The 27,537-nt window shown below is 36.5% G+C and overlaps 1 protein-coding gene across 1 annotated transcript; it reads left to right on the forward strand.

The window, feature by feature from the left end:
• Positions 1-3,462: 3,462 nt before the first annotated feature.
• On the forward strand, positions 3,463-27,537 carry CLOCK (clock circadian regulator; the record flags this gene model as incomplete). Its single annotated transcript, XM_010073643.1, has 17 exons — positions 3,463-3,561; positions 5,020-5,109; positions 6,514-6,634; positions 7,815-7,928; positions 11,204-11,322; positions 15,327-15,409; positions 15,633-15,739; positions 16,405-16,552; positions 16,774-16,849; positions 17,771-17,912; positions 18,294-18,394; positions 19,312-19,401; positions 20,270-20,428; positions 21,966-22,172; positions 23,390-23,598; positions 23,894-24,158; positions 26,378-27,537. Coding segments are annotated over 17 exons (2,319 nt in total), but the record flags the coding sequence as incomplete, so codon positions are not given.

Raw genomic sequence — 27,537 nt, forward strand, 5'->3', positions numbered from 1 at the left:
TCTGGCTTCTTTTCTGCAGCCAGTTCACAGTCCGTCTCACTACCTGATCACCCAGATCACACTTCCTCAGTTTAGCCGCGAGGATACTGTGGGAGACCGTGTCAAATGCTTTACTGAAATCGAGATAGAATGGTGGGATATACCCAGATATGTTGTACTAAAGTTCATTACAAATTGTTATTTCTGTCATGAAAAAATTCTTCCACCAAGTGTACATTTATTTATGGCTGTTAAAGATTTCTGTGCATAAAAAATCCCTGTTCCTGCTCCTACACTTGTTCTTAATATGACACCTTGTGGTTTACACTACCAAAGGCAAGATTAAAAATTCAAGAAAATGAGCTCTTTCACTAGCTAACCTATTTCCCTGAGTGATTTCTGACAATGTATACCAACTGGAAGGCAGTAGGGACAAAAGAGGCAGCTATTAGGTCATCGAATAAAGTTAAGTAGAGCTGTTAAGTGGATAGATAGGTGCATATTTATCAACAGTATGTGTGTCAATTTAAGGTAGGTTAAGTTATGATAAATATTTTTCCATGCCCTAGCATGTCTCCTCCATTACTGTTATGGTTCAAGCAGCACCAGATGTGTACTGAATAGTGCCGTGAAAGGTAAATGTAACAATTAAAATGGAAAGGGAGTGGGAATAATTTGTACAAGAATTCATAGGTTTGGGGTTTTCTTACCAATTAAATATTGATTATGCTGTTTTAATTCTCTGCGACATGTTTGTCTCATAACATAAAGAAAAGCAGTATGAAGGCTCCTTTTCTGTAAAAGTGAGTTCTGTAGATTCTAAGGCCTCTGTGAAAATTGTTTCTGTTTTAAAATCACTTTATCTTGTATTGATGATTCCTGTCATAAAATACAGACTATAGAATGAACACGTGTCAGCAAGCAGCACCAGTCATACTTTTTTTTTCCAAAGTGCTGTCGGAGATTATTTTTTTAAACTATTTTTAATTTTTTAGGATAAAGCAGAAAAAAGCATCTCTGGAGATGGGTGCCTTTTAGGGCACTGCGCTTTTGTCTTTCGTCTATCGGGACAGAATGCAGCTTTGTGTGACTGCAGATATCATATTAAGGTCTCTAAAGCTCTGGCTACCAGTGCTCACTAGCATCACTCTGCACTGGTTTGCATTAAAATGTTTTGGACAAAATGTTGGCAAAGGTCAGTAGCATGCTTTGCCTCCTGAGGTGCTTGGATCTGTTTTTTACAATAAAGCAGAGTGACCCTAGCAATAAATGAATTGCTTAGCAATGATTAGCTGCTTTATTGTTGAAAATCCTACTGTGTTCAGCCACCAGGTTTTGATTAACTGCATTGCTTCTGGTTCTTTCTGGACCATTTCCACATTGGCCAGGCTTGGTACTCTGGAAGCAGCTCCAGATGAACTATCTGAGCTGGTTATTGGCCAGTGTGGATTCTGTTTCTCCTTGGGAAAAAACAGCAGGGTAAGCACACTGAAATAATATTACTGAGAGCTTCTTGCTTGCCTAATACTGCCTGTCATTTTCCTTTGAATTTGTAAACAAGAAATTTTTGCAAATTATGAAATAATGAAGAATTTAGCTGCTTATAATTACAACTAGTAGGCTGATATTCATACAATCCAGAGATAAATGCTACAGATCTTGGCCCAGCTGGCAATGTCTTTTGAGGATGCTCAGTGCTGATGCAGAGTTGCTTCAGACCCAGGATTTGAAGAGAGGAGTTGAATGTGCAAGTTTCATTATGCTTCTCTGTCTGGCATCTAGCTCAGGAATGTGACCTCAGTGCCATTTATCTTTGAATGCAACCTTCTGCCAGAATTTTTAAGCATTTCTCTGAAGTTAACAAGTGAAGTTCTTTCCATGTTACTTTGGCTCTGTTTTCCAATATCATACTTGTTGTTCTAATTATGGGAAATGTAAAAGAACACCCGTACTTGTGGTCAGATAATGCAGAATGGTTTGTTAAAGGCATGAACTTCAGCTTTAATTTAGTATAAATCCTCTCTACTGCAGAAGCCAGACTGACTTTTTTAAATTCTGAAGCATGGTTATATGGACCAGAATGAGCCAGTGAAACAGACTTTTCCAGTTCTAAAGTGGAGTTTATCTGTGTCCTGTGAACTGAATGCATTAAGTTGAATTTTACCTCTCATTTGGTGGCAGAGCCTGCCCCTCAGCATTCAGTGTATCTGTTCTGACTGAAAAGTTAGATTTGGGGTTGTATTTACGTTATCCTTATTCTCCAGACCACTCTTACTGCTTTGTGATACCATTTCAAAATAGGAAGCAAAAGCCTGATCAGTTTGTGTCTTTTGTGAGATCTGATAGTTGGAAATTCTGGTCCATCTTATTTGTTATTATTTTCCCCTCTCCTTGCAGTTCTCGGCAGTTTCTTGCATGACATTGCTGCTGTTCACTGTTCTTTTAGTTAAGTCTAAAGCTCTTTCATAAAGTTTTCCCCATTCAGTCTGGGAAACAAAATTCTGAATTGTTCCAGCCCTTTGCATATTTAACTCAATTCCAGGTTTCCTGTGCTCTTTGAGCCATCTGAACTAACAGAGTAGCTTACAGTCTTTGTACAGACTTGTCCTTTAGAAATCAAAAGCCTTAAAGACATGGTTGGGTTCTTTGGATTAGTCTAAATACTTGATTCGCAATTACTTGTTCAAGATTGTTCTTACAACCAGTACTTCTGTAATGGCCTTGTTACTCACCAAAACTGAAGTACTACGTGGTCTTGCTTCGTGTTGTTTCAGTTGTGAGTGGATGAAGAAGCATCAGCTTTCAGAACCTGGGGTCTGGTTTTGCTTAGCAGCCGTTGTTTCTCTCACCTATCTATGGGAGGTTAATCTATGTATTTCTCTTAAGTCCTACAGGAATCTCTGTTCAAAATTCATCTCTGTGTATGAATCAAACAGTAATTCTGCAGTGAAGTCTGTCATACAGCTCTTAACAGTCTTTGTTGAAAACCTGCCCTTTTTTAATGTAACCCTATTTCTTTGTGGGGAGAAGAGAAAGGACTGTGACGGTTCTTAGTGCAATGGTTAGAACGACCAGGATTGGCCAAGATACTTGAGGATTAGGTGTTTTAATGACCTAAACTGATAAGGAATTTTGGCTTTCTAATTCTTTGAAAACAGCACTCTCAATAAAACATTTTATTATAGTCTCAGAGGAAATAAATATTTCCACTGTTAAAAATACATTACTTACTGTCATTAACTTCAGCACTAGCTTGAAGTCTGGCAGGACTGTAGCACAAACTGGTAGAAGGAAAGAGAAGACAAATCTAATTATGATATAGGGGAGAAGACATTTATTTTCTTTTTAAGGAACAGCTTCTATATGTAGTGAATGAACAGAGGAGACTGGAGAACCTGCTGCTATTTCCTACTGTGTATATGTAGCTTAGTGGGAAAATAATGGCTTTTGGAAGTGTGAATCCTTACACTGTATATATGTTTGATTGTAGAAATTACTGCACAATCAGATGCCAGTGAGATTCGACAGGACTGGAAACCAACATTCCTTAGTAATGAAGAGTTCACACAGTTAATGTTAGAGGTATATTATTTCTGTTTTTCTGGGAGTAGAATATTTCCTCACGGGGAGTCATTCCATGATGAAATTTTTCAATTTGAGGACGTTACTTTTTATTTTCATATTTTAATTGTAACTATACATTTTCATGAAGATAAAGTCAGACTTCCTATGTATGCAGTGTAATGCAAAACAGTTTTTCTTTTAACAGCATTTTCAACTACACGAAACATAGCATAAAACACAAAACAGAGCAAGTCCACAAATTGACATATTTACTGTCAAAGTAAATTGGATATTTTAAATTATCAGTATAAGGAAGGTAATAGTTAAATAAAGAGTTGTTTTGCATAAATTAAAATCTTAATTATAAAAAAGGCTCAACACACCCATGTAACTTGTGAGCAATAAAGTGTTTAATTTCTTTGCTTGTTACGCTTTCCAGAAATGGTGTGTGAACATTATGTTGCTAAAGAAGATTACATGAATAGTTGGATTACTACTAGAAATGACCTTGCAGTATAAGCTATCATTTCCTTGGAAATGAGGATAAGTCATTTGTATCTTGTTAGTGAAAAAATTTCTAATGATAGTTAAATGAAAAATACTAAAGTAAATGAAAAAGTATTTTTTCTTTTTATTTCATAAGTAAACCTTTTCTTTGAGGCACAGATTTGTAGTAAAAGGAGTAAAAAGTTCTAATTTTCTGTACTTAAAAAATTTTCAAAAAATCCTCTGTGGTGAATTTACATATTCTTTCCAACAAGTTAGTGAAGTAGTTGCTTCTTGTTTCTAAGGTGTTTTGTGGCTGTTTTTGGTGTTTCTCAAGTCCTCCTTAAAAATACGTGTTCGCAACTAGTGACTGTAAACCTAGGACAATATGATATGAGCTTTAAAATTTCCTGTTTAGAAATACAGTTCTGTCATGCTTTTATGTTTGGTAATGTTCAATTAAAAGATAGTTGTGTTGTGTTCAGTGGAAGTAAGTTTGAGTTAAGTAGAAGATAGGGCAATCAATTGTATCTCACAGTCTCAATAAAATCTTGCTACAAGTTTCTTTTATTGAGATTTGGAATATCAAGATCTTAAATACTGAAATTTATCTCACCACCTCTTTTACTTGTTCTTCTCTTAGTTTTTCCAACTCTTCTTGCTTTTATGTCTACCTCATTTGTTTGAATCTTCTGATGTTTAAAATAATGATGGAATTAAAAGTAACAGGCAGAGTGGAGGTGGGAGAAACAGTGGGTAGCTGTATATGGATTTGCTTCTGAAACCACTGATTATTTAAGAACAAAACAGTATGGGAATTGTAATGCTCACAGTGTAAAAGCAAGACTAAGAAGTTCTAGCAGTGAAAGGAATTCTAATTTTTATAATAAACTAAAATTGGTCTAAATTATTTTTCATGTTGAATATAGCTTAGCATTTTTTATATGCTCTGTTTCTTTTTATTTAACTGCCCATTATGTTTAATTTCAGGCTCTTGATGGTTTTTTTTTAGCAATTATGACAGATGGAAATATAATATATGTTTCTGAAAGTATAACTCCCTTACTTGAACATTTGCCAGTAAGTACAAATTGCTTTCAGTAACATCAGTTTCTCTATCAATGGTGTTTTGCTATGAGTACTATTTAATCTTTAGCCTTTTTGACATCATAGAAGAGATGTATGCTTTGTTCTAATGCTTCTGCTTTTTCTTCAACACACTCCCTCCTACTGGTCTGTCTCCAGTATTAAACATTTCCTTTGGAAATACAGAATGAGTTGGCACTCTGTTAGGCAGGATTATGAAGTGCCAGACTAGCATCAGTTTCTCTTCAACATAACTGAAATAACACAGTTGACTGCAGGGAGACCCTTCAGAGTTCACACCTATCACAGCCTCTACATGAGTCAGAAGAGTATTGCTGAAGAGCTATATCTTTGGAATTTTTGTAAACTACTGTTTTACTGCTTTCTTGCCAAAGAGATACATTGCTGATGGTTCTGCTGTTTAAGCTAGGTATGTACTTTGGTTTTTATCGCATTCACTCGTCTTTAATCTTGGTGGCATTGCTCACTGGTAAATTTAACATTCTAGTTAAAGTTACCTTTGAGTAATGCTATTCTGAAATGAGGCACGTTAATACTCAAAAATGCAAACAACTGATGAGTGAAACGGTGAGTTCTTTTCTGGAAGAGAAGGACAAGTTATGGTTAAAGGCTAGTTGTCTTACTGAGATAAGTGTATTTTGTAAAACTTGCAGTGGCATTTTTTAAAATGATTCTGCAAAGCATAAATTCCCGTAAGGTATGCGTGATATCAGCTTCTCAGAGGCACATTTGTTCTATTCTTCTAGGTATAATTTATATATTCTAAACATACATTCCATGATCCTTCTTTTCTGAATACTTAACCAAATGCATTTATGCATATAATCAGTTGCTCAGTTTTTCAATTGTATTGCATTTATCTCTGTTGTTCCCAGCTTTGTGTATGTAGTTGTGGAACTGCTTATAAAATGTATTCATTAAATCAATTGCAATTGGATATAATTATTGGTACCATAATAATCTGCCTGATGTAGGGAGGGATTGTCTTTTGTTCCAAGGTATCATTTCAATGTGTTGGATGCCACCAACAGGTTACAGTGCCCTAGAACAACAACCTTTAATTTCTAATTAAAATGCTTCTTTACTTGGAATTGTTGCATCCCAGGGAGGTCAGTACAAGCTCCATTGTACTTTAATGTGTCTGTGTATCTGCTGCATTCATAGTGTTTTTCATTAAATGTTTTACAGTGTCAAAATTAAGACAGATCAAAGCGAGATTTTTTTTCTTGCAGAATATTCATGTGTATGCCAGCAGGTGGCTTTGTTGAGTCAGTAATGTTCTTCTCAACTGTGGAATTGTTTTGCATTAAAATAGTAGGCTTTGTAACATTGTACGTCTTGCACTAGTTTAATGCTTATTAAATCTTTTTCTTACAGTCTGATCTTGTGGATCAGAGTGTATTTAATTTTATCCCAGAGGGGGAACATTCAGAAATGTATAAAATATTATCTTCTCATCTGCTGGAAAGTGATTCATTGACACCAGAATACTTAAAATGTAAGTAGTTATGGCGGGTTAACCCTGATAGGCAGCTCAGCCCCACACAACCACTCACTTGCTTCCCCCAGTGGGATGGGGAAAAAATCAAAAGGGTAAAAGTGAGAAAACTTGTGGATTGAGATAAAGACAGTTTAACAGGTAAAGAAAAAGACACAAGCACAAGCAAAAAGACATAAGGAATTAATTTGCTACTTCCTATCGGCAGGCAAGTGTTTAGCCATCTCCAGAAAAGCAGGGCTCCATCATGTGTAACTGTTACTTGGGAAATCAAACCATCTGCTCCCCCATCCTTCTTTCTGCAGCTTTTATTGCTGAGCACAATGTCATATGTTATGGGATATCCCTTTGGTCAGTTGGGGTCAGCTGTCCCAGCTGTGTCCCCTCCTAGCTTCTTGTGCACCCCCAGCCTACTCACTGTCAGAGTAGTGTGAGAAAACAGAAAAGGCCTTTGCACCGTCTAAGCAGTGCTCAGCAATAGCTGAAACATCCCTATGTTATCAGTGCTGTTTTAGTGACAAATCCAAAACACAGCACTGTATGAGCTGCTATGGAGAAAATTAACTCTATCCCAGATGTAACCAGTACAGTAGTTGTGTTAAAAATAATCTGCTTTGTATCACATGTGATGAGTTATGTTCTTCCAGTGTTACTTAAGCAGAAACATATGGGTGAGCCCTGAACAACAAGACGCACCTTTTTGCGGGTTTGTTTTTTTATTTTTTTTTGGCCTCCAAAGAGTAAAAATTTCAGTGTTGCATTGCATTTTACTTTGTTACTTTCCCATGTATTAGCAATGTTTGTCTTGTTTATATAGCTTCAATTTAGACAGTTGTAGCAGCTGGCAAGAATAAAAACATAGCAGCCTAATGGGTTTTGGAAGCGCATGCTTTAGTAAGCTTAAGTTTGGGGCAGCTGCTTCTTAAAATAGCTCTAGTTGTCAGAGGTTTTCAACGTCATTAGTATTCAGGCCCTTCATGCACAAATTCTAAAGGAGTTTTCCTTTTCTTTAGGTTAGCTAATATGACACTCGTTAAATCAGAGGCTGTAGCTATTTGTAATCACAACATTTACAGTATCTCAATAAAGTATGCGGGTTAATTATTCCTGCTTTACATTTCATGTTGCCTATGTGCTTCATCAAGCATGTAGCCTTTTAATTTGTTTATTCTTTTCTCAGCAAAAAATCAACTAGAATTCTGTTGCCATATGCTGCGAGGAACAATAGATCCAAAAGAGCAACCAACATACGAATATGTAAAATTTATAGGAAATTTCAAGTGTTTGAATAACGGTAAGTAATTTCAGCAATGTTAGAGTGGTATGCTTAGGCAGCTTCACAGCTAAACAGGCTTGGGACCATTGTGCAATACTTGATGATGAACTAAATCAGTCTCTCAAAAAAAAGAGCTTGAAGTGGAGTTATATCACTTCTATTTTGTTTTAATGAAAAAGAAGAAAAAGCGCTTATCAGGTATTACACATCTGTGTGTTTGAATGCAAAATGTAGTAATTGTTCTTAATGCTTTCAATTAAAAAAACCCCTAATATCTTGTAAAACATTTTTTTAAAAGAATGTAAAAGAAATTTAAGCAGACACTTCAAAATAAGGAGCCTGAATTTAGTTAAGCATAATCCATACTTAAGCAGGTGATTTAAGTAACTTGATGATCAATGGTACTGACTATGTGCAGTTCTCATTATGCAGTGAGCTGGGAAGTAAAATGTAGGTTTCCCCCCCATTTCAATTCTGTGCTTTCACTGACAGGAGCTACCACTCAGATGAGCGGTTGGGCCCTTACAGTTTTCTGCATTGGGTTCCTTCTCCCTTCCCTTGAAGTTATTTCTATTAGTTATGTACTCATATTATTCCTCTGTAACTACGTCTCTGATCTGTTTGACCAGCCTGTCCCAACTGTTTACTCAAGAGGCATGTTTATTTCCTCAGACAGACAAATGAGTTGTGCAATGTGGTCAGTTTCAAATCTTCATGAAGATCACCCTCAAAAATATTATAAAAAACAGTATCTTGTAAATAAGCCTATATGAGGAGAGCTTGAGACTTAGTGCCAAATGCAGGTATGTAATATTATAGGAAAGACAAGAAACAGTCCTGAAAAGGCCAAATACAGTGCTAGTCTTGGAAAGAGGATGAGTTGGGAAACTGCAGACCTGTTGGTTGCAATTCAATATTGAGAAATATTCCAGAACAAATAATTAAACTATATGTGAGCTTCAGGAAGCTAGCAAGGGATTGATTAGCAACCATTGTGGATATTTCAGGTGAAAATAGCATCAAATCAATTTGGTTTCTTCTACCAAAGAGTAACACACTGTGTGGATAAGAGGACAAAGCACAGATAAATTATGGACTTTTTTAATATGATTTGACAGTTATCATATCGTGTTCTCGCATACATGTAAGGAAGCACATATTAATGAAATTGCTGGAGAGTAGCTGCAGAAACTGGTGGGACAGGTTACCAATGCTGTCTCTCAAAATGGAGTTTTAATTGACTCCTGGATTTGATCAGTATTTTCATTAATGTTATGAATAATGGAACCTAGTTTGCAGTCATGAAATGATGCAAGAACACTAAAAACAAGAAGCATTCACCCCCCAAATTGAGAAAATAAATTATTTTGGGGAAAAAACCACAGGCATGTTGACTAAGAACAAATGCAAATTACTACATTTAGGAATAATAAACTATATGAATAGAGGAAAAGGTTACAGTCATCTAGATAGCAGTCCTTTAAAAAAGGAATGTAAACTGAACATGACCAAATCCCCATGACCAATCACCAAATTGTGAAAATGCAAAAGCCTTTCTAAAATACAGTCTAAACCATGTGAAATAGTCCCACTGCACTTCTTAGCCCCCACATGTCTTCATCCAGTTTTTGACACTTTGTCAAGAGTAAGTAAAGCAGTTGGAAAGAGTTCAGAGTAAATCAGTGAAAGCAATCAGAAATTTAAAAATCTAATTTACGAGGCAAGATACCTCTGAAGAACAAAGGATGAGTGTGATGGGTTTGCCCTTGGTGGGGTCCAACCCACACACATCTGTTCACTCACCACCTCCACCCCACCCCCCCAGGATAGAGGAGAGAATTAAAGGGGTAAAGGGAAAAAAGGACTCGTGGGTTGAGATAAGAACAATTTAGTAACTAAATTACAAATAATATTGAAAATAATACTATATACAAATATACAAATGAGTGATACACAGCGACACTGCCCCCCCAACCCAATGACCAAGGCTCAGCCTGTTCCCGGCTAATGATCCCGAAGCAGGGAGAGTCCCGAAACTGCACTCACGGAACGGAGATAATAGTCTGAGTGTCCCAGACCGAGAGCTAACTGGGGAGAGAGGGAGAGAAGGCCTTGGGAGAGGGACGACCTGGAGTGAGATGACCTGGAGCAAAAGAGATCCGGAACCAAAAGGGTCGATCTTCTGGAGGGTCCTCACCTATATATTGGGCTTGACATGTATGTTATGGAATAGATTATTGGCCACTTTGGGTCTCAATCCCAAACCTAAGATCAAATCCTGGGCTAGTAACTGGGGCTGTGCTTCCTCCCAGCTTCTCCTGCTTGCAGACAGCCAGAGAAGCTGAAAGACCTTGTCAGCCACATAAACATCACTTTTTATCAGCTTTCTTCTGAGCACAAATCCAAAACACAGCCCTTTGCTAGCTATTATGAAGAAAGTTAACTCTGTCTCAGCTTAACCCAGGACAACAAGGGATAAGATAGAGGAAGGAAATTACCTGTTTTCTTTCTGATGGAAAAAAGCAAGGAGCTGGAAGCTTAACTTCCATGTAGAAACTTCAGTAGAAGTTCTAATCTAGAGCTGAACCAACCAGTTAGGTTTCAAAGAGCCTGATTGTGTTTTGGACTCACCATCACTAGAGCTTAGTAAAGAGAAACTACATGGATATCTGTTGGAAATGAAAGATAAAGCTGATCTGTTTTGAGGTCTAGTCCATCCTTTGCCCCCTTTTGATTCTATCCATCTCTGTGGTTAAGTAAGTGAAATTTGTTAGTTTTCAGCTTGGTGTCCTGATTCTTTCACGTACATAATTGTTGTGCCTTTGATTGTTCTGTTACTCTGTATGTCTTCAGCTTGTGTCATTTGAATGTGATGGAAGCCTAGAAAAGATACTTACCTCAGAGTTCAAAAGAAAATTTAGCAAAACCTGATACAAAAGAGAAATTTTAAAGATATTTTTGAAGAATGTGTGTTCCAGTAATTTTTAGTAGTTACCAAGAAGGATTAGAATTGTTATTAGTTTTTTAAAAGTGCTTTGTCAGATAATATCATACTAACTTTTAGTTCTTCAAGAAAGTTCCTTGACGGTTGTGTTCCCATTGTTACTGTAGAACTACTATTCCTGTGCATATATGTGTATATATTATATGTAGCATTTTTCTTAATGCTTGCTAAGTTATAAACAAACCACATTAGATAAATATTTGGCCATTTGTTTTGTGGTATGACTGCTGTTTTCCTCCATGGTTATATTGTAATCTGTGTTGACCTCTTCTCCTCTGTCTTCCCTTAGTTCCCAACTCAGCACACAATGGATTTGAAGGAACTATTCAGCGTTTGCACCGGCCTTCGTATGAAGACAAAGTTTGCTTTGTAGCCACAGTTAGATTAGCAACACCGCAATTTATCAAGGTAAATACAAATGAAATAATTTTTATATCATTTTTAAATGTACTCTGAGCAGGAAAACTCCAGAGAGAATGCATGTAAAATTTCAGATATTAATGAAAACCATGAGGAATTTTATTATATGAAACTGAAAGTGTGTGTGTTTCTTGCTTCACACACAGATAGGTTAAATGTTAATGCAAAGCATCAAATGAAGTTATGATGAATGCCATTTCTAAATTGTCATATGAAATAGTAATGTGCAAGAATTAAATTTATAAGTCCATAGGAATATAATTAAGCAAGTTTAATATAAACAAAATGAAAGATAACACCGTCATTCCACTTCCACTGGAGAAATTAATAGTTCTAGTTGAAACTTGGATGTGAATTTTATGTTGCTGATGGTCTTGGTGTAGCTTGGTACAGAAGCAAATCAGGGAGGGCTTAGTGAAAGCTTACATTACTTTTCAGTAACTGTCCTGGGCTGCATCAAAAGAAGTGTGACCAGCAGGTCGAGGAAGGTGGTTCTCCCCCTCTACTCTGCTCTCGTGAGTCCTGCCATGGAGTACTGCATCCACCTCTGAGGCCCCCCAAAATAAGAAGGACAGGGACCTGTTGGAGTGAGTCCAGAGGAGGGCCACAAAGATGATCGGAGAGCTGGAGCACCTCCGGTTCAAGGACAGGCTGAGAGAGTTGGGCTTGTTCAGCCTGGAGAAGAGAAGGCTCTGGGGAGACCTTATAGCAGCCTTCCAGAATTTACAGGGGGCCAACAGGAGAGATGGGGAGGGACTCTTGATCAGGGAGTGTAGTGATAGGACAAGGGGTAATGTTTTTAAAATATGAGAGAGTAGATTTAGACTAGTTATTAGGGAAGAAAGTTTTTACAGTGAGCGTGGTGAAACATTGGAACAGGTTGCCCGGAGATGTGGTAGATGCCCCACCCCTGGAAACATTCAAGGTCAGGCTGGACAGTGTTCTGAGCAACCTGATCTGTTTGAAGATGTCCCTGCTCATTGCAGGGGGTTTGGACTAGATGATATTTTAAGATCTGTTCCAACACAAACTATTCTATGATTCTATGATTATTGCAATTCAGTTATAAAGAACTGCCATGAAATGTATATGGCACATGGTTAAGCTGCTGTCTGTCATACTCTTTGAACATTTAAATATTCTACCTGTAAGTTGAATGCACTGGTGTCTTAAGCTGAAGATTGTTGGTGGTAGCCTCTGAAGACATGGTCTATATACTTTGCACTTTGAAAGTAGTAGGGAGCCTGTGGAGAAGTCATGTAAACTTCTTCAGTTCTGTCACGGTGAATAGGATCTCTCCAGACTGCAAACTGCCAGAGAGCGTTTGTGGTTTATTTTTCTTGAAGCCATGGAAATCTTTCATCTGACATTTTTCTTCACGTGCGAGTGTAAATAATGTTCTTCCTGTTAGGCCTGCAGTTGATAGAGATGTTAAATGTGTAATTTTTGCTTCATTAAATACTTGAGGAAAAAAGACAAACCCATCATTACTTGCAAATATTTTTGTCTTTTAAAGTCTGACAGTTTAGAATGTACTATAGTAAAACTTATGTGTTTCTTACTTCTGGAACAGGACATTTGGAAGTTGAGGAATTTTGATTTATGATCTTTCAGGTGTCTCAGTCTCCTGAGGCTGAAAGCCTTACAGATTATACTGTGGCTGAAGTTTCATTCCTCTTTACCTGAACTTCTGAGGCCTTGGTGCAGAAGGAAGCTGTCATGTTACAGAGGCTTTAAGTTCCTATCAAGGGTTTCAACAATACTTATTTGTACTCTTTTGATACCTTCTGTTATTAATGAGGCTAGCATAGACTATAGCAAATAAGTGTCATGTCAGGAACTGTACCATCCCAGTAACTTAACTAAGAGATGCGTGATAGAGACAGTAATGAGATGTGTATTTTAGTACCAGATTGTCTTGATTGTCTTATTTAAGGTAGAACCTGCCTGCTCATCTGCCACTTTTTATTTGAGATGGTGTACGATTCTGGATCTCTTTTTTTACCTATAGTGTTATTTCTTAAGGATATATACTGCTTTTGCAGAAAGCCATAGTATTAATGAGAATCATCTCTGAAAGTTCACATTTTTATTTTCTGTGTATGACCCCACCACTTTTCTAACAAAATGTGCCACAAATTTTGCTCCCCAGTGAAGCAATTTGGCTCTACACATTCTTTAAACATTTGTCTTGTGTTTTGGCTGGTAAATGATTGGATCCTATCAAGAAGGCAGGACTAATACAGCCAAAAGGATTCTGCCAGAGTACTTTTTGTTACAAATGAAAGTATTTTATTTTCTAGATGCCTTGTTGAACAAGATAGCTTCTGCCCAGGGGTATTTTACAGTGGAATATCTGTAAATCATTAATATAAATGGATTGACTAGTTAGATCCTAACCTGCTGTCAGCTCCTCTCTAACAATGATGGTTTTACTGTGATTTTACTGCCTGCACTTATTTATGCTTTTGTTTTGACTTGTGCCAAAATAATTATATTAAAAGAAACAACAAATCAAAAGTATATCTTGAGGATACATGCTGGCTGTCATTTATTTTACTTTGCTATGAGTGGTGCTCTGATAAATGCTGTAATCTTAAGAAAGTAGATGAGCGTTGGATTTTAGGGGTAGTTTAAGTTTTGAAGATTGTCTTGCTAACTGGAAGTCACACCAAGAGTCATAAATTTGTGCCAAGAGTTATTTTGTTTATTACCTTCACCATATAACTAATTTTCTAGTCATTATCTTTAGATTTTACACCAATGAAGGTGAGGAAAAAACATGGCGTACATAGGTTCACTTTTTTCTTTCATAGAAAGAAAACTTAGAACTATATGTTTAAAGACCTGCAAAATATCCAACTAAACTCATTGGATTATAACCTGAAAGAGTGAAAGGGAAGGTGGTCCCTTTGTAGGAACAACAGTTAATCTTCTACTGTATTTTCCTGCTGGACTATTTTAGTTACAGATGTTTGCAGGGCAGCAGTGTGCTCGTCTGCCTGCATCTGCTGTGAATATTATGTCAGTGCAGCAGCGTCTTCCATGTTGTAGGCTTTAGGAAACTGTTGTGGAGTTGTGGTATCTGATCATCAACAGATTCTACTGTGTTCCTGGCAATGGGAATACTGTTGCAAGCTCCTTGAAGTGTGACGTACACAGGTTTCTGAAAAAGGAAGATTTGCTGGTCTCTTATTTTAATTCTTTGAGGGGTGTATGTGTATGTATGCATGTTTTCCATCATCCATTTTTCTTCTTGTAAGGTAGTACTAGAATTTGCAGAAGAACTGACTGAGGTATCTGGCTCTGCTACTGTCTCAGCAGGAGGCACGATACTTGGTGGGCATCTTCACCTCTCTGGAAGGGGACAATAGAAATTGACTGACGTGCACTGATTGGGCATATGAGCAGAATACATTTAAAACAATGTACACAATATCTTGAGGATTTGTTATAATAGTGGAAATACAATCAATCTCTTACTTTTCATGAGTTCTAAACATAAGAATAGTTTATTTGTAGTATGTGTGCCCTCAAGCCAAAGTGATTTAGAGTACTTTGTATTCACTAAAAGGAAGAATCCTATTCCTAAACTTAAAATTATGTGACCATCTTGCTAATGTGGGTTTTCACCCATTATAAGCATATACTGTGATCAGAGTGTCTGGTGAGAGTGTTTCATCTCTTCTTTTGCTTGTTACAAGTTAAAAGCATAACTGCAGACACTATTGATTTCTGCTTGTACTACTGTCTTTGTAGATACTGAGCTTGAGTTTATTCTCAATTAAGTCAACTGAGTGTCAGCCTGGCACAGCTGAGATTAGATTCTGCCTCAGTACTATGCATCTCAACAAACAAAACCAATGAAGCTGTCTAAAAATAACATTATAACTATTGTGGAGTTATCTACTAACTTAAGGTAAATCTCAGATTCAGAAGAGCTTATAAATTAGAGCAGTTTTGAGAGAGATTTTTATTCTTTTACTTTTTAGGAAATGTGCACTGTTGAAGAACCCAATGAAGAGTTCACATCTAGACATAGCTTAGAATGGAAGTTCCTATTCTTGGATCACAGGTGCAATTCCTTCTATGTATAGCAGCAATAGTAGCTGAATCACAGTGGTGGCTATAATATTTAGAGTTCACTAATCAGCATTAACTATTCATAGCTTGTGTTGGGTTTAATTTTTAATTTTTTTCAGAGCACATACTATAATCAAGAGAACTGATATAATGAAATAATTTTGTTTGGGATTTTTGTGTGAAAATAAAATGACGTGAATTTTTGTATTGATTAGGGCACCTCCGATAATAGGTTATCTTCCATTTGAAGTTTTGGGAACATCAGGCTATGATTATTATCATGTGGATGATCTAGATAATCTTGCAAAATGTCACGAGCATTGTGAGTACAACTAAGTTGCTAAAATGAGCAAGTTTGCTTTATAGATGTTTGGTTTCGGGTTTGTTAAATTGTACAACTGCTGTAGTGAAATTTTGTGATACATTCAAGTGAAGAGTCTTTACTCCCATTCATTTGACATTATTGCACACCTGATCTTCATATTTTTTCTTTTTTATACAGAACTACAAAACAGATTTAACTTTATCTTACAATAGTTAACTTATAGCACTTTTAATAAATAGTTTTCATTGTGGTAAATTGGGGTGCACAACACTAAATAATACTTCTCCAGTTCTTCCAATAGCATTTTGAAGGCTCTGTGATGTTCAATAAATGCAAAAAAAATTTAAACATGTAATAGAATAAGTTTTCTGTTTAGCTTTTTTTCTTTATAAAGCTGTATTTAAACTTTTTGCACATAAATTTTCACAATATGTAAAAAGCCCCAGAAAAATGGAAGTTGAATTCTGCAGTTCTCTGAAAAATACAGTGTAATTTTTTTTTTTTTGTAGAAGGCTACAGATTTAAACCTGTTCTTAATCACTGTCTTAATACTGGATTTAGACATGGTTTTGGGCCATGTGAAGCTGGGAAATAATGTTTATTATGTAATTGCAATAGTTACAGACTGGTAAGACAGTAAACTGTGTTGTTCACTTTTATAGTAATGCAATATGGGAAAGGGAAGTCATGTTACTACAGATTCCTGACAAAGGGACAACAGTGGATTTGGCTGCAAACGCATTACTATATCACCTATCACCAGTGGAATTCCAGGCCAGAGTTTATTGTCTGTACGCACACTGTTGTAAGGTAAGTTATTTTTTTGAAATCTGTGTTAGAGAAATTCTAATGGCATGGGAGCTGTATTGCTGGTATTTTTGGAAGTAGAGAAATCATAGCAGTTTAAAGAATCATTGGAAAACTTCCTGAGGTACTTGGTAAGCAAGGTAGCTCTGAGGAGTTTGGTTTTTGAGGTATGTTTTTTTCAATCATCCAAGAATATAGTAGTCCTGTTTGGTTTGTTCTTCTAGTTATGCAGAAGTGAGAGCAGAAAGACGACGAGAACTTGGTATTGAGGAGTCTCTTCCAGAGATAACAGCAGATAAAGTGAGTGTCTTATATAATTTTATTCTACCTCTTTTTTCTTTCCTACTAGAAATTGTATGTAAGCAAATACATAGCAGCAATAAGCATTTTGTCCTGTTACAGATAAAGTAATTATTTTGATCTCTAAATAATATTACTATTTAAAAGAAGTCTAGAAAGGGTGTTTGTTTAACTGTATTCTGCCTTGAACACTTGCCCTCCTCTTTTCAGTTCATTCACATATATGTAGTTGTAACATGGCAACATCCATAAATCTTTATTAAGATCTGTTTCTTGCAGAGTTTGATTCATAAATAAATGTTCTTCCTTATTGGAAGTACCCATAATCTGAAAAACCAAGGTTGACACATGAAGATGGCTTAAAGGAATTCACAAGACGAAAGCAGGAGCTGTTCCATTGGGTGACTCTGTCCCACTTCTTAGAAGTATACAAAATTGATTTTGAATTAATGTCCTTGGAAGCTCAATGAGTCTTAGATAAGACAGCTTGTGCAGATGCTCTGTCATGTTTTCCCCTGGCAGTTCAGAAATGTTTTCCCTTGGCAGTTCAACAAGTTTCATCTGACAGTGCTCCTTCTAGTAGAATTAACTCATCCGTTCTCAAATAAGCAGTTCACTCCTTACACTGGTGTTCAGAGTGAATTGAGTTGCTAAAGAAGGAGGTCATCTCAGCAGTCAGTTTGTGGCCTATGTCTGCGTGCATTTTGTCTTCTAGGCTCATATTGGCTTTGGTTTTGTTTCTTTTCCAAGGATAAAAGCTGCAAATGGAAACTGAGCTTACAGATATCTAACAAGTCACTACTTCTGCACAGTCACCCTGTAAGGGGGGTGATTAGACATGGTCTTAGATGCTTGCTAACAGAAATGTACGTTGTGTGCTGAATCAGATTAAATAATTGTTGTTTGTGTGTGTCTCTTCAGAGTCAGGACTCTGGATCCGACAATCACATAAACACAGTGAGTCTCAAAGAAGCACTGGAAAGGTTTGATACCAGCCCCACACCTTCTGCTTCCTCCAGGAGTTCAAGAAAATCTTCACATACTGCAGTATCAGATCATTCATGTAAGCACTGCCTGTTGAAAATATAATTGCCTTCCTAGTGAAGGCTTTTTCTACTTTACTTAGTTTAATTAAATGCATAACTAGTAGTTAATCATCATTCATGAGAAATGTGCAAATGAAAATGTCCTTTTTGGTGGTTCAGAAATCTGCCAACCACTCAGATGTTCCAGAGGTTGTATAGTGACTTCTGAAAGTACAGTAGAACACCCTATTTCAGTCCATCAGAGTGCGTTGTTGTTGGATAGTCAAGGTAAAAAAAGAGTCCCAAGTTTTTAGGGGGTTTTTTGTTCATTAAAAGCTTCCTGTGATTTAATTATTGCATTGCAGAATTGAGATCACTATTAACATGTCTCTTTCTGTTGTAACTCTGAACATTGCCAGCAACACCAACTAAAATGACGGTAGACACTAGCACTCCCCCAAGGCAAAGCTTATCTGGTCATGAAAAGACTGCACAAAGAAGATCATCTCTGAGTAGTCAGGTAACTCTTCAGAGAAAAATTTTGTACTTTTAATCATTGTAATTCACCTTTAAAAGGTATTATTAAATCTGTGTAACCTTTGTTTTATTTCTTCTGAAAACACATAATTTAAACTGTAACAGTTCCACTTGGAATACATGACTATCAGAATTGTATCATCAATATGCAACTTCAGTATACTACATGTTAAGGGAATACAATAATTAAGCATATAAGTATTTCTTTTTTTGGCATTGGAGTTTGCAAGATTGTGTATGAATCTGCTTTCACTCACACATACCTTCTTTCTATGATTCTGTATTTTTAATACATATGTATATAAGGAATGATATATATATTTTTCTCTATATATAAAAAATTGCCAACATAATGCTGTGTGTGTCCCTATAGAGAATTCATATAAATTTATGACTCTATTAGTGAATACTTTCATATAGTTTCTAAAATTGTGGTAACATGAGAAAATGTCATGCGTCATGTACTTGGTGCTCATCTTCCAGTTGAACTAATAATATAGTCACTTCAAAAATAGAACGCTTATTAAAATACGTATTTTTAAAAATTATTAGTTTAAGAAAAAATCAAAAGTGTCAACTTCCAAACTTGTTGAAAAAGTTTTTCCCTTTCCACAAATAAGACTTTTAAAACAGTTGTAATTTGTTTTCCTGTTTTATACCTCCTGCTTTTTTATGTTTTTAGCAGTGAAAAAATTATATATGCATTATGTATATAATCAATTGCTCTTGTGTTCTTAATTCTCTAGTATTTAAAGTTAGATATTTCAGGAAACATTTACTTGTTTTTATCGTATGTTTGTATGATGCTATTTTGGAACTGACACCTTATGTAAAGAAATATTTCATGTCAAGTATGAAGTTCATTCTCTTCCAGTTACGGAACAATTTTTTAAATCCTAGTCTTTAAGCTCCCAGTCTCTTGGACAACCAGTAGCACAGCCAACAATGTCTCAGCCTGCAACTTTACAGCTCCAATCTAGCATGTCCCAGGTATGGATTAAGTTGGTTTATTGTTCATTATTTTTTAAACAGTCTTGTTCTGAATATAAGGTTATTTGGTGCCAGACTCACCTTTAACATGATTCTCTTCAAATGAGCAAATTCCACAATTTGATATTTTTCATTTATTTTTTTCTTCCCATTATTTGTGTGGATATAGTTTTCGTCAGCCTTGGCCATTAGAAACACGGATGCGAACACAGTTTAAGATAAAATATTTTAGGACATGAATTTTAAAAAATCCATCAGCTATGCTGGTAACTTTCTACACATATGCTTGTAACACAAAGCAACTTAGTATATGAAGCACTTCTGTGAAAGTGGTATCAGGTCCAACTGAAGATCTAAGTCCTGTAGATAGAATAGAAGTATCAAAAGGTTCTTTTGACTTGTGGCCCATAGCAGATGCCTAGGGAAGAAGTGGCAAACATAGTTTGTCTCTGGGCTCAGCCTTCAACAGTTTTTGACTGAGGGTATTCCCAAGTTATTTGCATATGTTTTAGCTCTGGATGAATTTTTTTTTGGTAAACTGCTACAGTTCTAATCTTTCACCTGAGAGAGCTTTTAACATCCACAGTACCTTGTAAATTACTAAGGCTTTTTATAAAGTCGTGGTGATTTGGACACCAGTCAATTTCTTTTGCTATGGATTTCTTTTTTAGTTCAACAATTCTGATGCATCAATTAAATGTGAGTTCTGTGGCATTTTCATACTAGTGAATTTGTCCTCAGATTATGGCTATTAGCAGTTTAAAAAGCAGTACTTGATCTCTTTGCTACTGTGGAGGAATGTATTTACTGCTTGTAAATAAAATGTCATTATTTTTGCTCAGCTTTTAATTTATTCATTGCACTACAGCCTGTGTTTCAGTTTTCAGCTCAATTAGGAGCTATGCAGCATCTAAAGGACCAGCTAGAGCAAAGAACACGCATGATAGAGGCAAACATTCATCGGCAGCAGGAAGAGTTGCGCAAGATTCAAGAGCAGCTTCAAATTGTCCATGGTCAAGGACTCCAGGTGAGATAGTTTAACTCTTACGGTTTTTATCTGTAGAAAATTGAGGCATCTAAAATGAGACTTGGGCACTTAATTCCACAAAGCGGTCCTCCCTAGCCCCTGTCATCTGCCATCTGTACCTAATGTGCCTAAAATCCATAGCATCTGAAGCTACATCTTGCTTTTGAATGTATCTGGAAGCGCCCCAGTGTATCTTTTCAATGTTAAGCAGCTGAAGCCTGGCTCATGCTCAAATCTAAATGTAAAAGGCTGGGGTGGTTTTTATTTCTTGCAAAGTTTTGCAGCCATTAGAATATTAATCCAAAATGTGCAAGATAAGCATTTATTTCCTCTTTTAGCTCAAGCACGTCAAATTCATACCTTTTGTTTCTTAAACTGTCCTAACTATCAGGCTGTGGTCCTCCTCCACGCCTTTCTGGTGAAGTGGTTCTACTTTACGTGGTATACTGAAGTAGTTACTGAGCCAGAAAAACAGAAGTCTAGAGTTAGTAGTCAGTTAGTAGCTGACTACCTGATTTCTGTGTTTTAACCAGAATATTTTTTTCTAATATTGTCATTTTCTTTTCAGCAGCTATCTTTGGAAGAAAAGAATGACCCTATTGTTTTTTTCCTAGTTAAAAAAAAAAAAAAACAAAAACAAAACCAAACAAACAAAAAACCCATTCAAAACTAAAATACACCTTAAGGAAATAGTCTAAATATTTTCAGTGTGAATTGTGAATAAAGAGTAGAAAAAAAATATATCCTGTAAGTATTGAGTAAGTTGCTTAAATTCTGTTGAAGAGTAGGAGTTTCTGGCATGTGCCATTTTCAGTGTTTTATCATGTCTCGTGTAAACCTGCCAGCAGTAGACTGCCTTATAGATGACTCAAAAGGAGAGATTCACAGCTCTCTTCCCGTGCACTGTGGAAGGACCTTATTCAGCACTGTGGAAACTAGAGAAAATACCTCACTGCTGCACATTCTACCTTATTCCCCATCTTGCTGTGTAGTCTTGGGCCTAACTTTTTGTAAAGACTCAAATATTTTTGTCCTGAATTCAATTTATTTCAATTATGTTGGAAAGTTCAGTATAATCATTATGATTTCTTGATTGCCAAGGAAGATTGGTGCTATGCCTGGAACCATTGATTCTGAGTTTTTCTTCATTTGAATTAGTTTCACTGCTGGAGATCCTACAAATAGAAATGTGATCTCAAATACATTTTGTCTTTAGACAGTTATAGACTAAATTACAAGTTAGTCTCTAGGTAGTACTTTTTCTTTAAGAACAAATATTAATCCTTAATGTTTAGGGCTCTAGAAATCAGGATTTTGATTCTTATCTTAACAGTTACAGTAGAGTCTTTGAATACTGACCCTGTATGGCAGCTGGGCCTTTTGCTCTTGGGGGTTGCAATGTTGTTTCATCACAACAATTAAGATGAAACTTTATCTTATAATGATTAAAAATAATTAAGTTTAGTTTCTCTAAAACATCTTGAACAAGTAACAGATATTTCTTAAAAGCTAACTTGTAGATTTTTTTTTTTGTAAGATGTTCTTGCAGCAGTCAACTTCTGGACTCAACTTTGGTTCTGTGCAGCTTGCTTCTGGAAATTCTTCAAATGTTCAGCAGCTTACGCCAATAAATATGCAAGGTCAAGTTGTTCAGACTAATCAGACTCAAAGTGGGATGAACACAGGCCATATAAGTTCTCCACACATGATACAGCAACAGCCTTTGCAGAGTACTGCAACACAGGTAAAATTCTCATTATTGATTTTGATGGATAGAATATATACTCAAAACCATAGCTGAAACACAATAGCTTGTCTGACATCCTCCTCCCAAATTTTTTTGAACAATGTCCTTTGAGTCATATTAATTTCTTCATGTTCCAAGTTTTACAATTGAAATGCATTTATGTTCTTGATAATGCAATTTCAGATCTTGTTTTTATTTTAAGACTTAAGCATGTAAATAATTAATAATAAGTAGCTTTTTTGAAAGACCAGTATCAAGGAAACTTTTAGCTTGCCTTTTTTTTTGAATGTCTATGGATTTTCTGTTGACAGAACACCTAATGTGATCTGTACTAGGTGAGCTTGAAACCTGGTATCCAGACAGCAAAAAACTAGTAAAGCATAGGAGCGAGACAAGCATATATTGGTGCTTCTGCAGTTGACTTTTCTACTCTTGAGCAATTTCAGCCAGATGTCATAGGTGTATGACATTGGAATGTAATAGCCTTTTTCTTCTATGAGTTTATTCGGTTTCTTTCAATTCCATGTAAACTTTTGAAATCCACAGTATCTCCTAGTTCTACAGCTTTACTTTCTGTGAAGTATGTTTGTTTTTTAAACTTGACACCCAGCTCGTATACTGAAATACACATGGAGCAGCTATTGACTTTTCATCTTCTCAGTTGTACATGATTTCAAAGTCATCTTCTGCCACGTGTAACTCCACAGAAGCCTGTTCTTCTGTGTATGGAGACTCCTTATACCTCTGATCTCTGTGGTCCCCTTCCTCTGTACTTTTATCTGAATTCATAATTTCTTCTTGAAATTTGTGAAAAGGCAGACTAGTGGTGGAGAGTGTTACCATCTCAGCAGTAAGCTAGTTCCAGACTTCCAAGAAATAAACTGATTGACATGATGTGCATGTTTTAGTCTTAAGTCTGGCACAGAGGTGCTAAAGGAGTGGAAAATAGGATCTTGAATGAACAGTATGCAAGTAGCTGAAAAATTCAGGAGAAAAATAACCTGAACAGGGCTAAGCAATTTTCAGGTGTCCTAGGGCCACTCCCACTTCCAGATCCTCAGTCAGTAGAAAAACCTGTATACTTTAAATTAAGAATTCATTTGTAATAGAAGAACATTGGCAGTTGTGAAGTATGGGCAGTGACAATGAGGATGACAGCTGTAGTACCTTGCTATTTTCAAATTACTATCTCATAAAATATTTTTTCTTTTCAGCATAATCAACAAAATGTACTTAGTGGACAGAATCAACAGTCTTCTCTTGCCAGTCAGTCGCAGAACACAGTTTCAGCACCTTTGTATAACACTATGGTGATTTCTCAGCCAACAACAGGAAATGTGGTCCAGGTTCCTTCTAGCTTACCACAGAACAGTAATCAGAATGCTGCTGCAGTTACCACTTTTACACAGGATAGACAAATCAGGTAAATCTTCAAGACCAATATTCAGATGACTTGCTACAGTGATATGCTTACATAGCTACATCATATACAAAAAGGAACTAAAGTAGCATTAAAAAATCACAATTTATTATTTTAACTATATATTAATTCAACTGTTAAAATAAACTCTGCCCTAAATAACATGTTCACAGGCTTATCAAAACCCATGTTGTTCTAGCAAAGTATTAACCTGACAAATCTGCATTTCTCAAGTGCATGTGATGCTTGATTATTTTTTTTTCCTGAAGAGACTCCAAATGTCTTTTTCTATTAACAGATTTTCTCAAGGTCAACAACTTGTAACAAAACTTGTCACAGCCCCAGTAGCATGTGGAGCAGTAATGGTACCAAGTACTATGTTTATGGGACAGGTGGTGACAGCTTATCCCACTTTTGCTGCCCAACAGCAGCAGCCACAGACTTTGTCAATAACGCAACAGCAGCAGCAGCAACAAAGTCAGCAAGACCATCAGCAGCAGCTCACCACAGTTCAGCAACCAGCTCAGTCACAGCTGACCCAGCACCCCCAACAGTTCCTACAGGTAATGCAGCATTCTCCACAAAATTTTGAAAGTCCTGACACTTTCAGCATTGCTAGCTTATCCTAGGGGTGCTTTATCTGAAAACAGAGCGCTTAAAATAGTAACTGATGAACAAGCCTGATGCATGAGATAAGTTTATTCTGTAGCCGTTCTTTGAAATCTTACTACTTAAAGGAGAGGTAGTCTTTCCTGCAATTTCAGCCTATGCTTTCTCCTGTTTTATATCATCTTCTCTTTTAATTTCTGCTCTTGATTGAGCATGGGATGAAGAAACAGATGTTTCCCTTTAGAACAGCTTGCATTTTCTTTGCACTCATATATTAATGCAAGAAGGTATGAGAGGTGGTCTCAAATAGAATTAGTTGATCTGGAAAGCAGCATGCAGCCCAAAGCAAGACGTGTCCCCATAACATGAAGCGTGAACATCTGTCTAGGCTACAGGGGAGCCTGAGCAGCAAGTAACCTTGTAAGGAGAGAGTAGAGAAGAAACTTATTTTAGGGGAGCTAGAAGAGAGATTGGATCAAAAGAGAAGGAAGACAAAACTCACAGAGTTTAGAGACAGATAGGAAATGCCTACAAAAAAAGGAGGAGAAGAGAAGCAGAAGGTAGAAAGAATTGATGGGGAAATCTGTTGCCATTTGTTGATTCCAGTTAATCACTGGCGTGTAGTTCACCCAGCAGGTCATGTTGGTGAGGGAGATGTAGTGGTAGCTAGAACACTAGAGAGGAAGTGCCTCCAATAAGGCATGGGTTAAAAAAACCTCATTGTGGCCTCTGATATTGCCTTCTCCAAAGAAAGATAGAAGTCCATGTAACTGTAATGGTGTAGTTTGTGCACATTCTTGACATTCTTTAACTACTCTAAGAATGTGTATTTTTTTTACCCTTTAAGATTATACATAATTAAAAATCCTTATTTTACAAGTATTTCTTCTTTCTTACTATGTGTGGTCTCCCATTTGCACTAACTGAGGGATGCTGTGCATAGGTGGCATATATAAAAGCAGTAAGTAGTTGGAGGCTTAACCTGCATTTATATGCACAAGGAATGGTTACGGTTCTGTTTAGGGCTGAGTAAAATTTTCTTTCACCAGGTCATTGATGGAAAATATTGACTTGTTGAAAAAATCTTTCATGGAAACATACCAATTTCAGTCATACATCAGACAAAGGCTTTTCAGCTTCAAGTTGACTCTCAAAAAGAGAGCTGAAGAATACCTAGTGATTTGAATTTCAACACTCATTTGTGTAGTGGGAGACTCTTGAACTGAATCAAACTAGAGCACAGGTTTGAATGTGTTCTCTGACAACTCAGATAAATACTGTAACAACAATGCTGTTTAGCAGCTTGGTTGTGTCTGTAACTCTGTTTCTAAATTTAAAAGTTTGTACACTTGATCCTTACGAAAAACAGAAGATTTGTGAAAAGTGAAGATCTCCAAAGGTCTGTTCCTGTCCTAGAATTTCCTTCTAGGCAAAAGTTTAATATTTTTAATACAAACTATTATAGAATTTGAAGTGAAGCAAATGCTCTTTAGAAATTGAGAAGAGGAACAGTGCTTTTTTCCTGCTTCTGCTCACCGGAGCTTCTTACAGTCTGATTCTGTCAGAATCGCAGCAGGTGATGTAGTTTACTTTCTGCTGCAGAATGTGTTTCAGACATCCAAAATGTGGTAATGAGATGTCCAAATGCATCTGTACCCATTCTTCATTGCTTTTCTTCAGTAAGCATAATCTTTTGGTTCTAAGACAATTAATATTGAAACCAAGTACTATTTCAGTAGTAAGTAATCCTATTCAAAGGGTCTGCAAATGCGGCAGTTTCTTGACTGTTCATTTTGGCTGTGGGGGATGCATGTCATTTGTGCCAAGTCATGCACTTTTTCATTTGACTGCAATGACAGCCACCTCCACTTGTTCAGATAGATTCCTTAAGCCCTGTTATGCTCTTGTGGTTTGAAATAGAGACAAATTGCCATGTGTTCCTACCCATTGTCACAGAAAATTACGAAGACCAGTTACAGATGTTTTATTAATTGGCCAGATGCTCTAATTAGCTTTATCAGTATGAACTAATCTTTTGCATTGTTTGCTCAGCTTAAATGACCAAATCAGAACTTCATTTTGATTGAAGCCTTGTGAAAAGTTAAAAAGCAGCTAGGCCTGTGTTTCTCAGTGCAGCAGGAAACGTAATCTTTTTTCTGTTTGCATGTTTTAGACATCCAGGTTACTTCATGGAAATCAGTCAGCTCAGCTTATCCTCTCTGCTGCTTTCCCACTACAACAAAGCACTTTTACTCAGTCCCACCACCAGCAGCATCAGTCTCAGCAGCAGCAACAGCAGCAGCAACTTTCACGACACAGAACTGACAAGATGACTGATCCCTCCAAAGTTCAGCCACAATAGTGTGGGGCTCTGCCTCTTTTTGAAACAAACTACCAGGAGGAGGCTGCTACACAAGCAGTTGCACTGAGGCTACAGAGGTACCAGTACAAAGGCTTTCTAACACCACAGTGTTGAGATCTAACTTCTGGAATCTGTTAAGAAAAGCCACAAGATGATGATGGGGACATGGCCAACTTTGACGGTTGCCCCATTTTCTGTGTTCTAAAGGATCTGCTGCCATGTGTTAATTTGTCCAGGTGAAATATCAAAATGTGACTGAAGTGAGAGGGATGCTGAAAACATTGGTATTTTTATCAATCCTGTACATTTTTGAAGTATTAAAATGGACATGGAGCAATTGTTTGAATTATCAGAAAAAAAAAAAAATGCCAGGATTATAGTCCAAAAACCATCTAATTTTTTTCAGATGATTATGGGACAGTAAATATTTTGAAAATGTTGTGTGAAATCCAGTTCTCTGTTGTACAGATGCTGTAAGATATTGTGTATATGTCTGCATACAAGGAGAAAGAGCAAACTATTTTATATGATGCATGAAAATGTAATCTGTTATTTGTAGGTTTGAATATGTTTCCCTAAATTCTCACGCCATACTCAGACTAATGTTTTCCTCTGTTCTGCCCTTTAGTTTACAACATGATGCATCATTATTTTCACCCTTAATGTGGGCACAAGTCTCTTGTTTGTGCTTTGTCTGTAATGTCAGGGTTTGTTCAGTGAGGTATAGTGTGTTGGTTAGTTGACTTCTCAAGGTTAAATATTGATGAAGCTGTTTGAACTGGTGATCATGCATCAGGGTTCAGGACATTCAGATTCATGAATATCATCCATCATTTCGTAATTATTCCATCATTTTATTTGAAAAAATAGGAATTTGCACTGCTTTCTTGCAGATGGTTTAGAATTTTATTCCCCAAAGCTATCTTTTGATATAGTTCGTAGTTGGAAATATTTATGTAAAAGGTTTAAAA

Source organism: Pterocles gutturalis, unplaced genomic scaffold (assembly GCF_000699245.1).
Source record: "Pterocles gutturalis isolate BGI_N339 unplaced genomic scaffold, ASM69924v1 scaffold30002, whole genome shotgun sequence".
In the NCBI taxonomy this organism is placed as follows: domain Eukaryota; kingdom Metazoa; phylum Chordata; class Aves; order Pterocliformes; family Pteroclidae; genus Pterocles; species Pterocles gutturalis.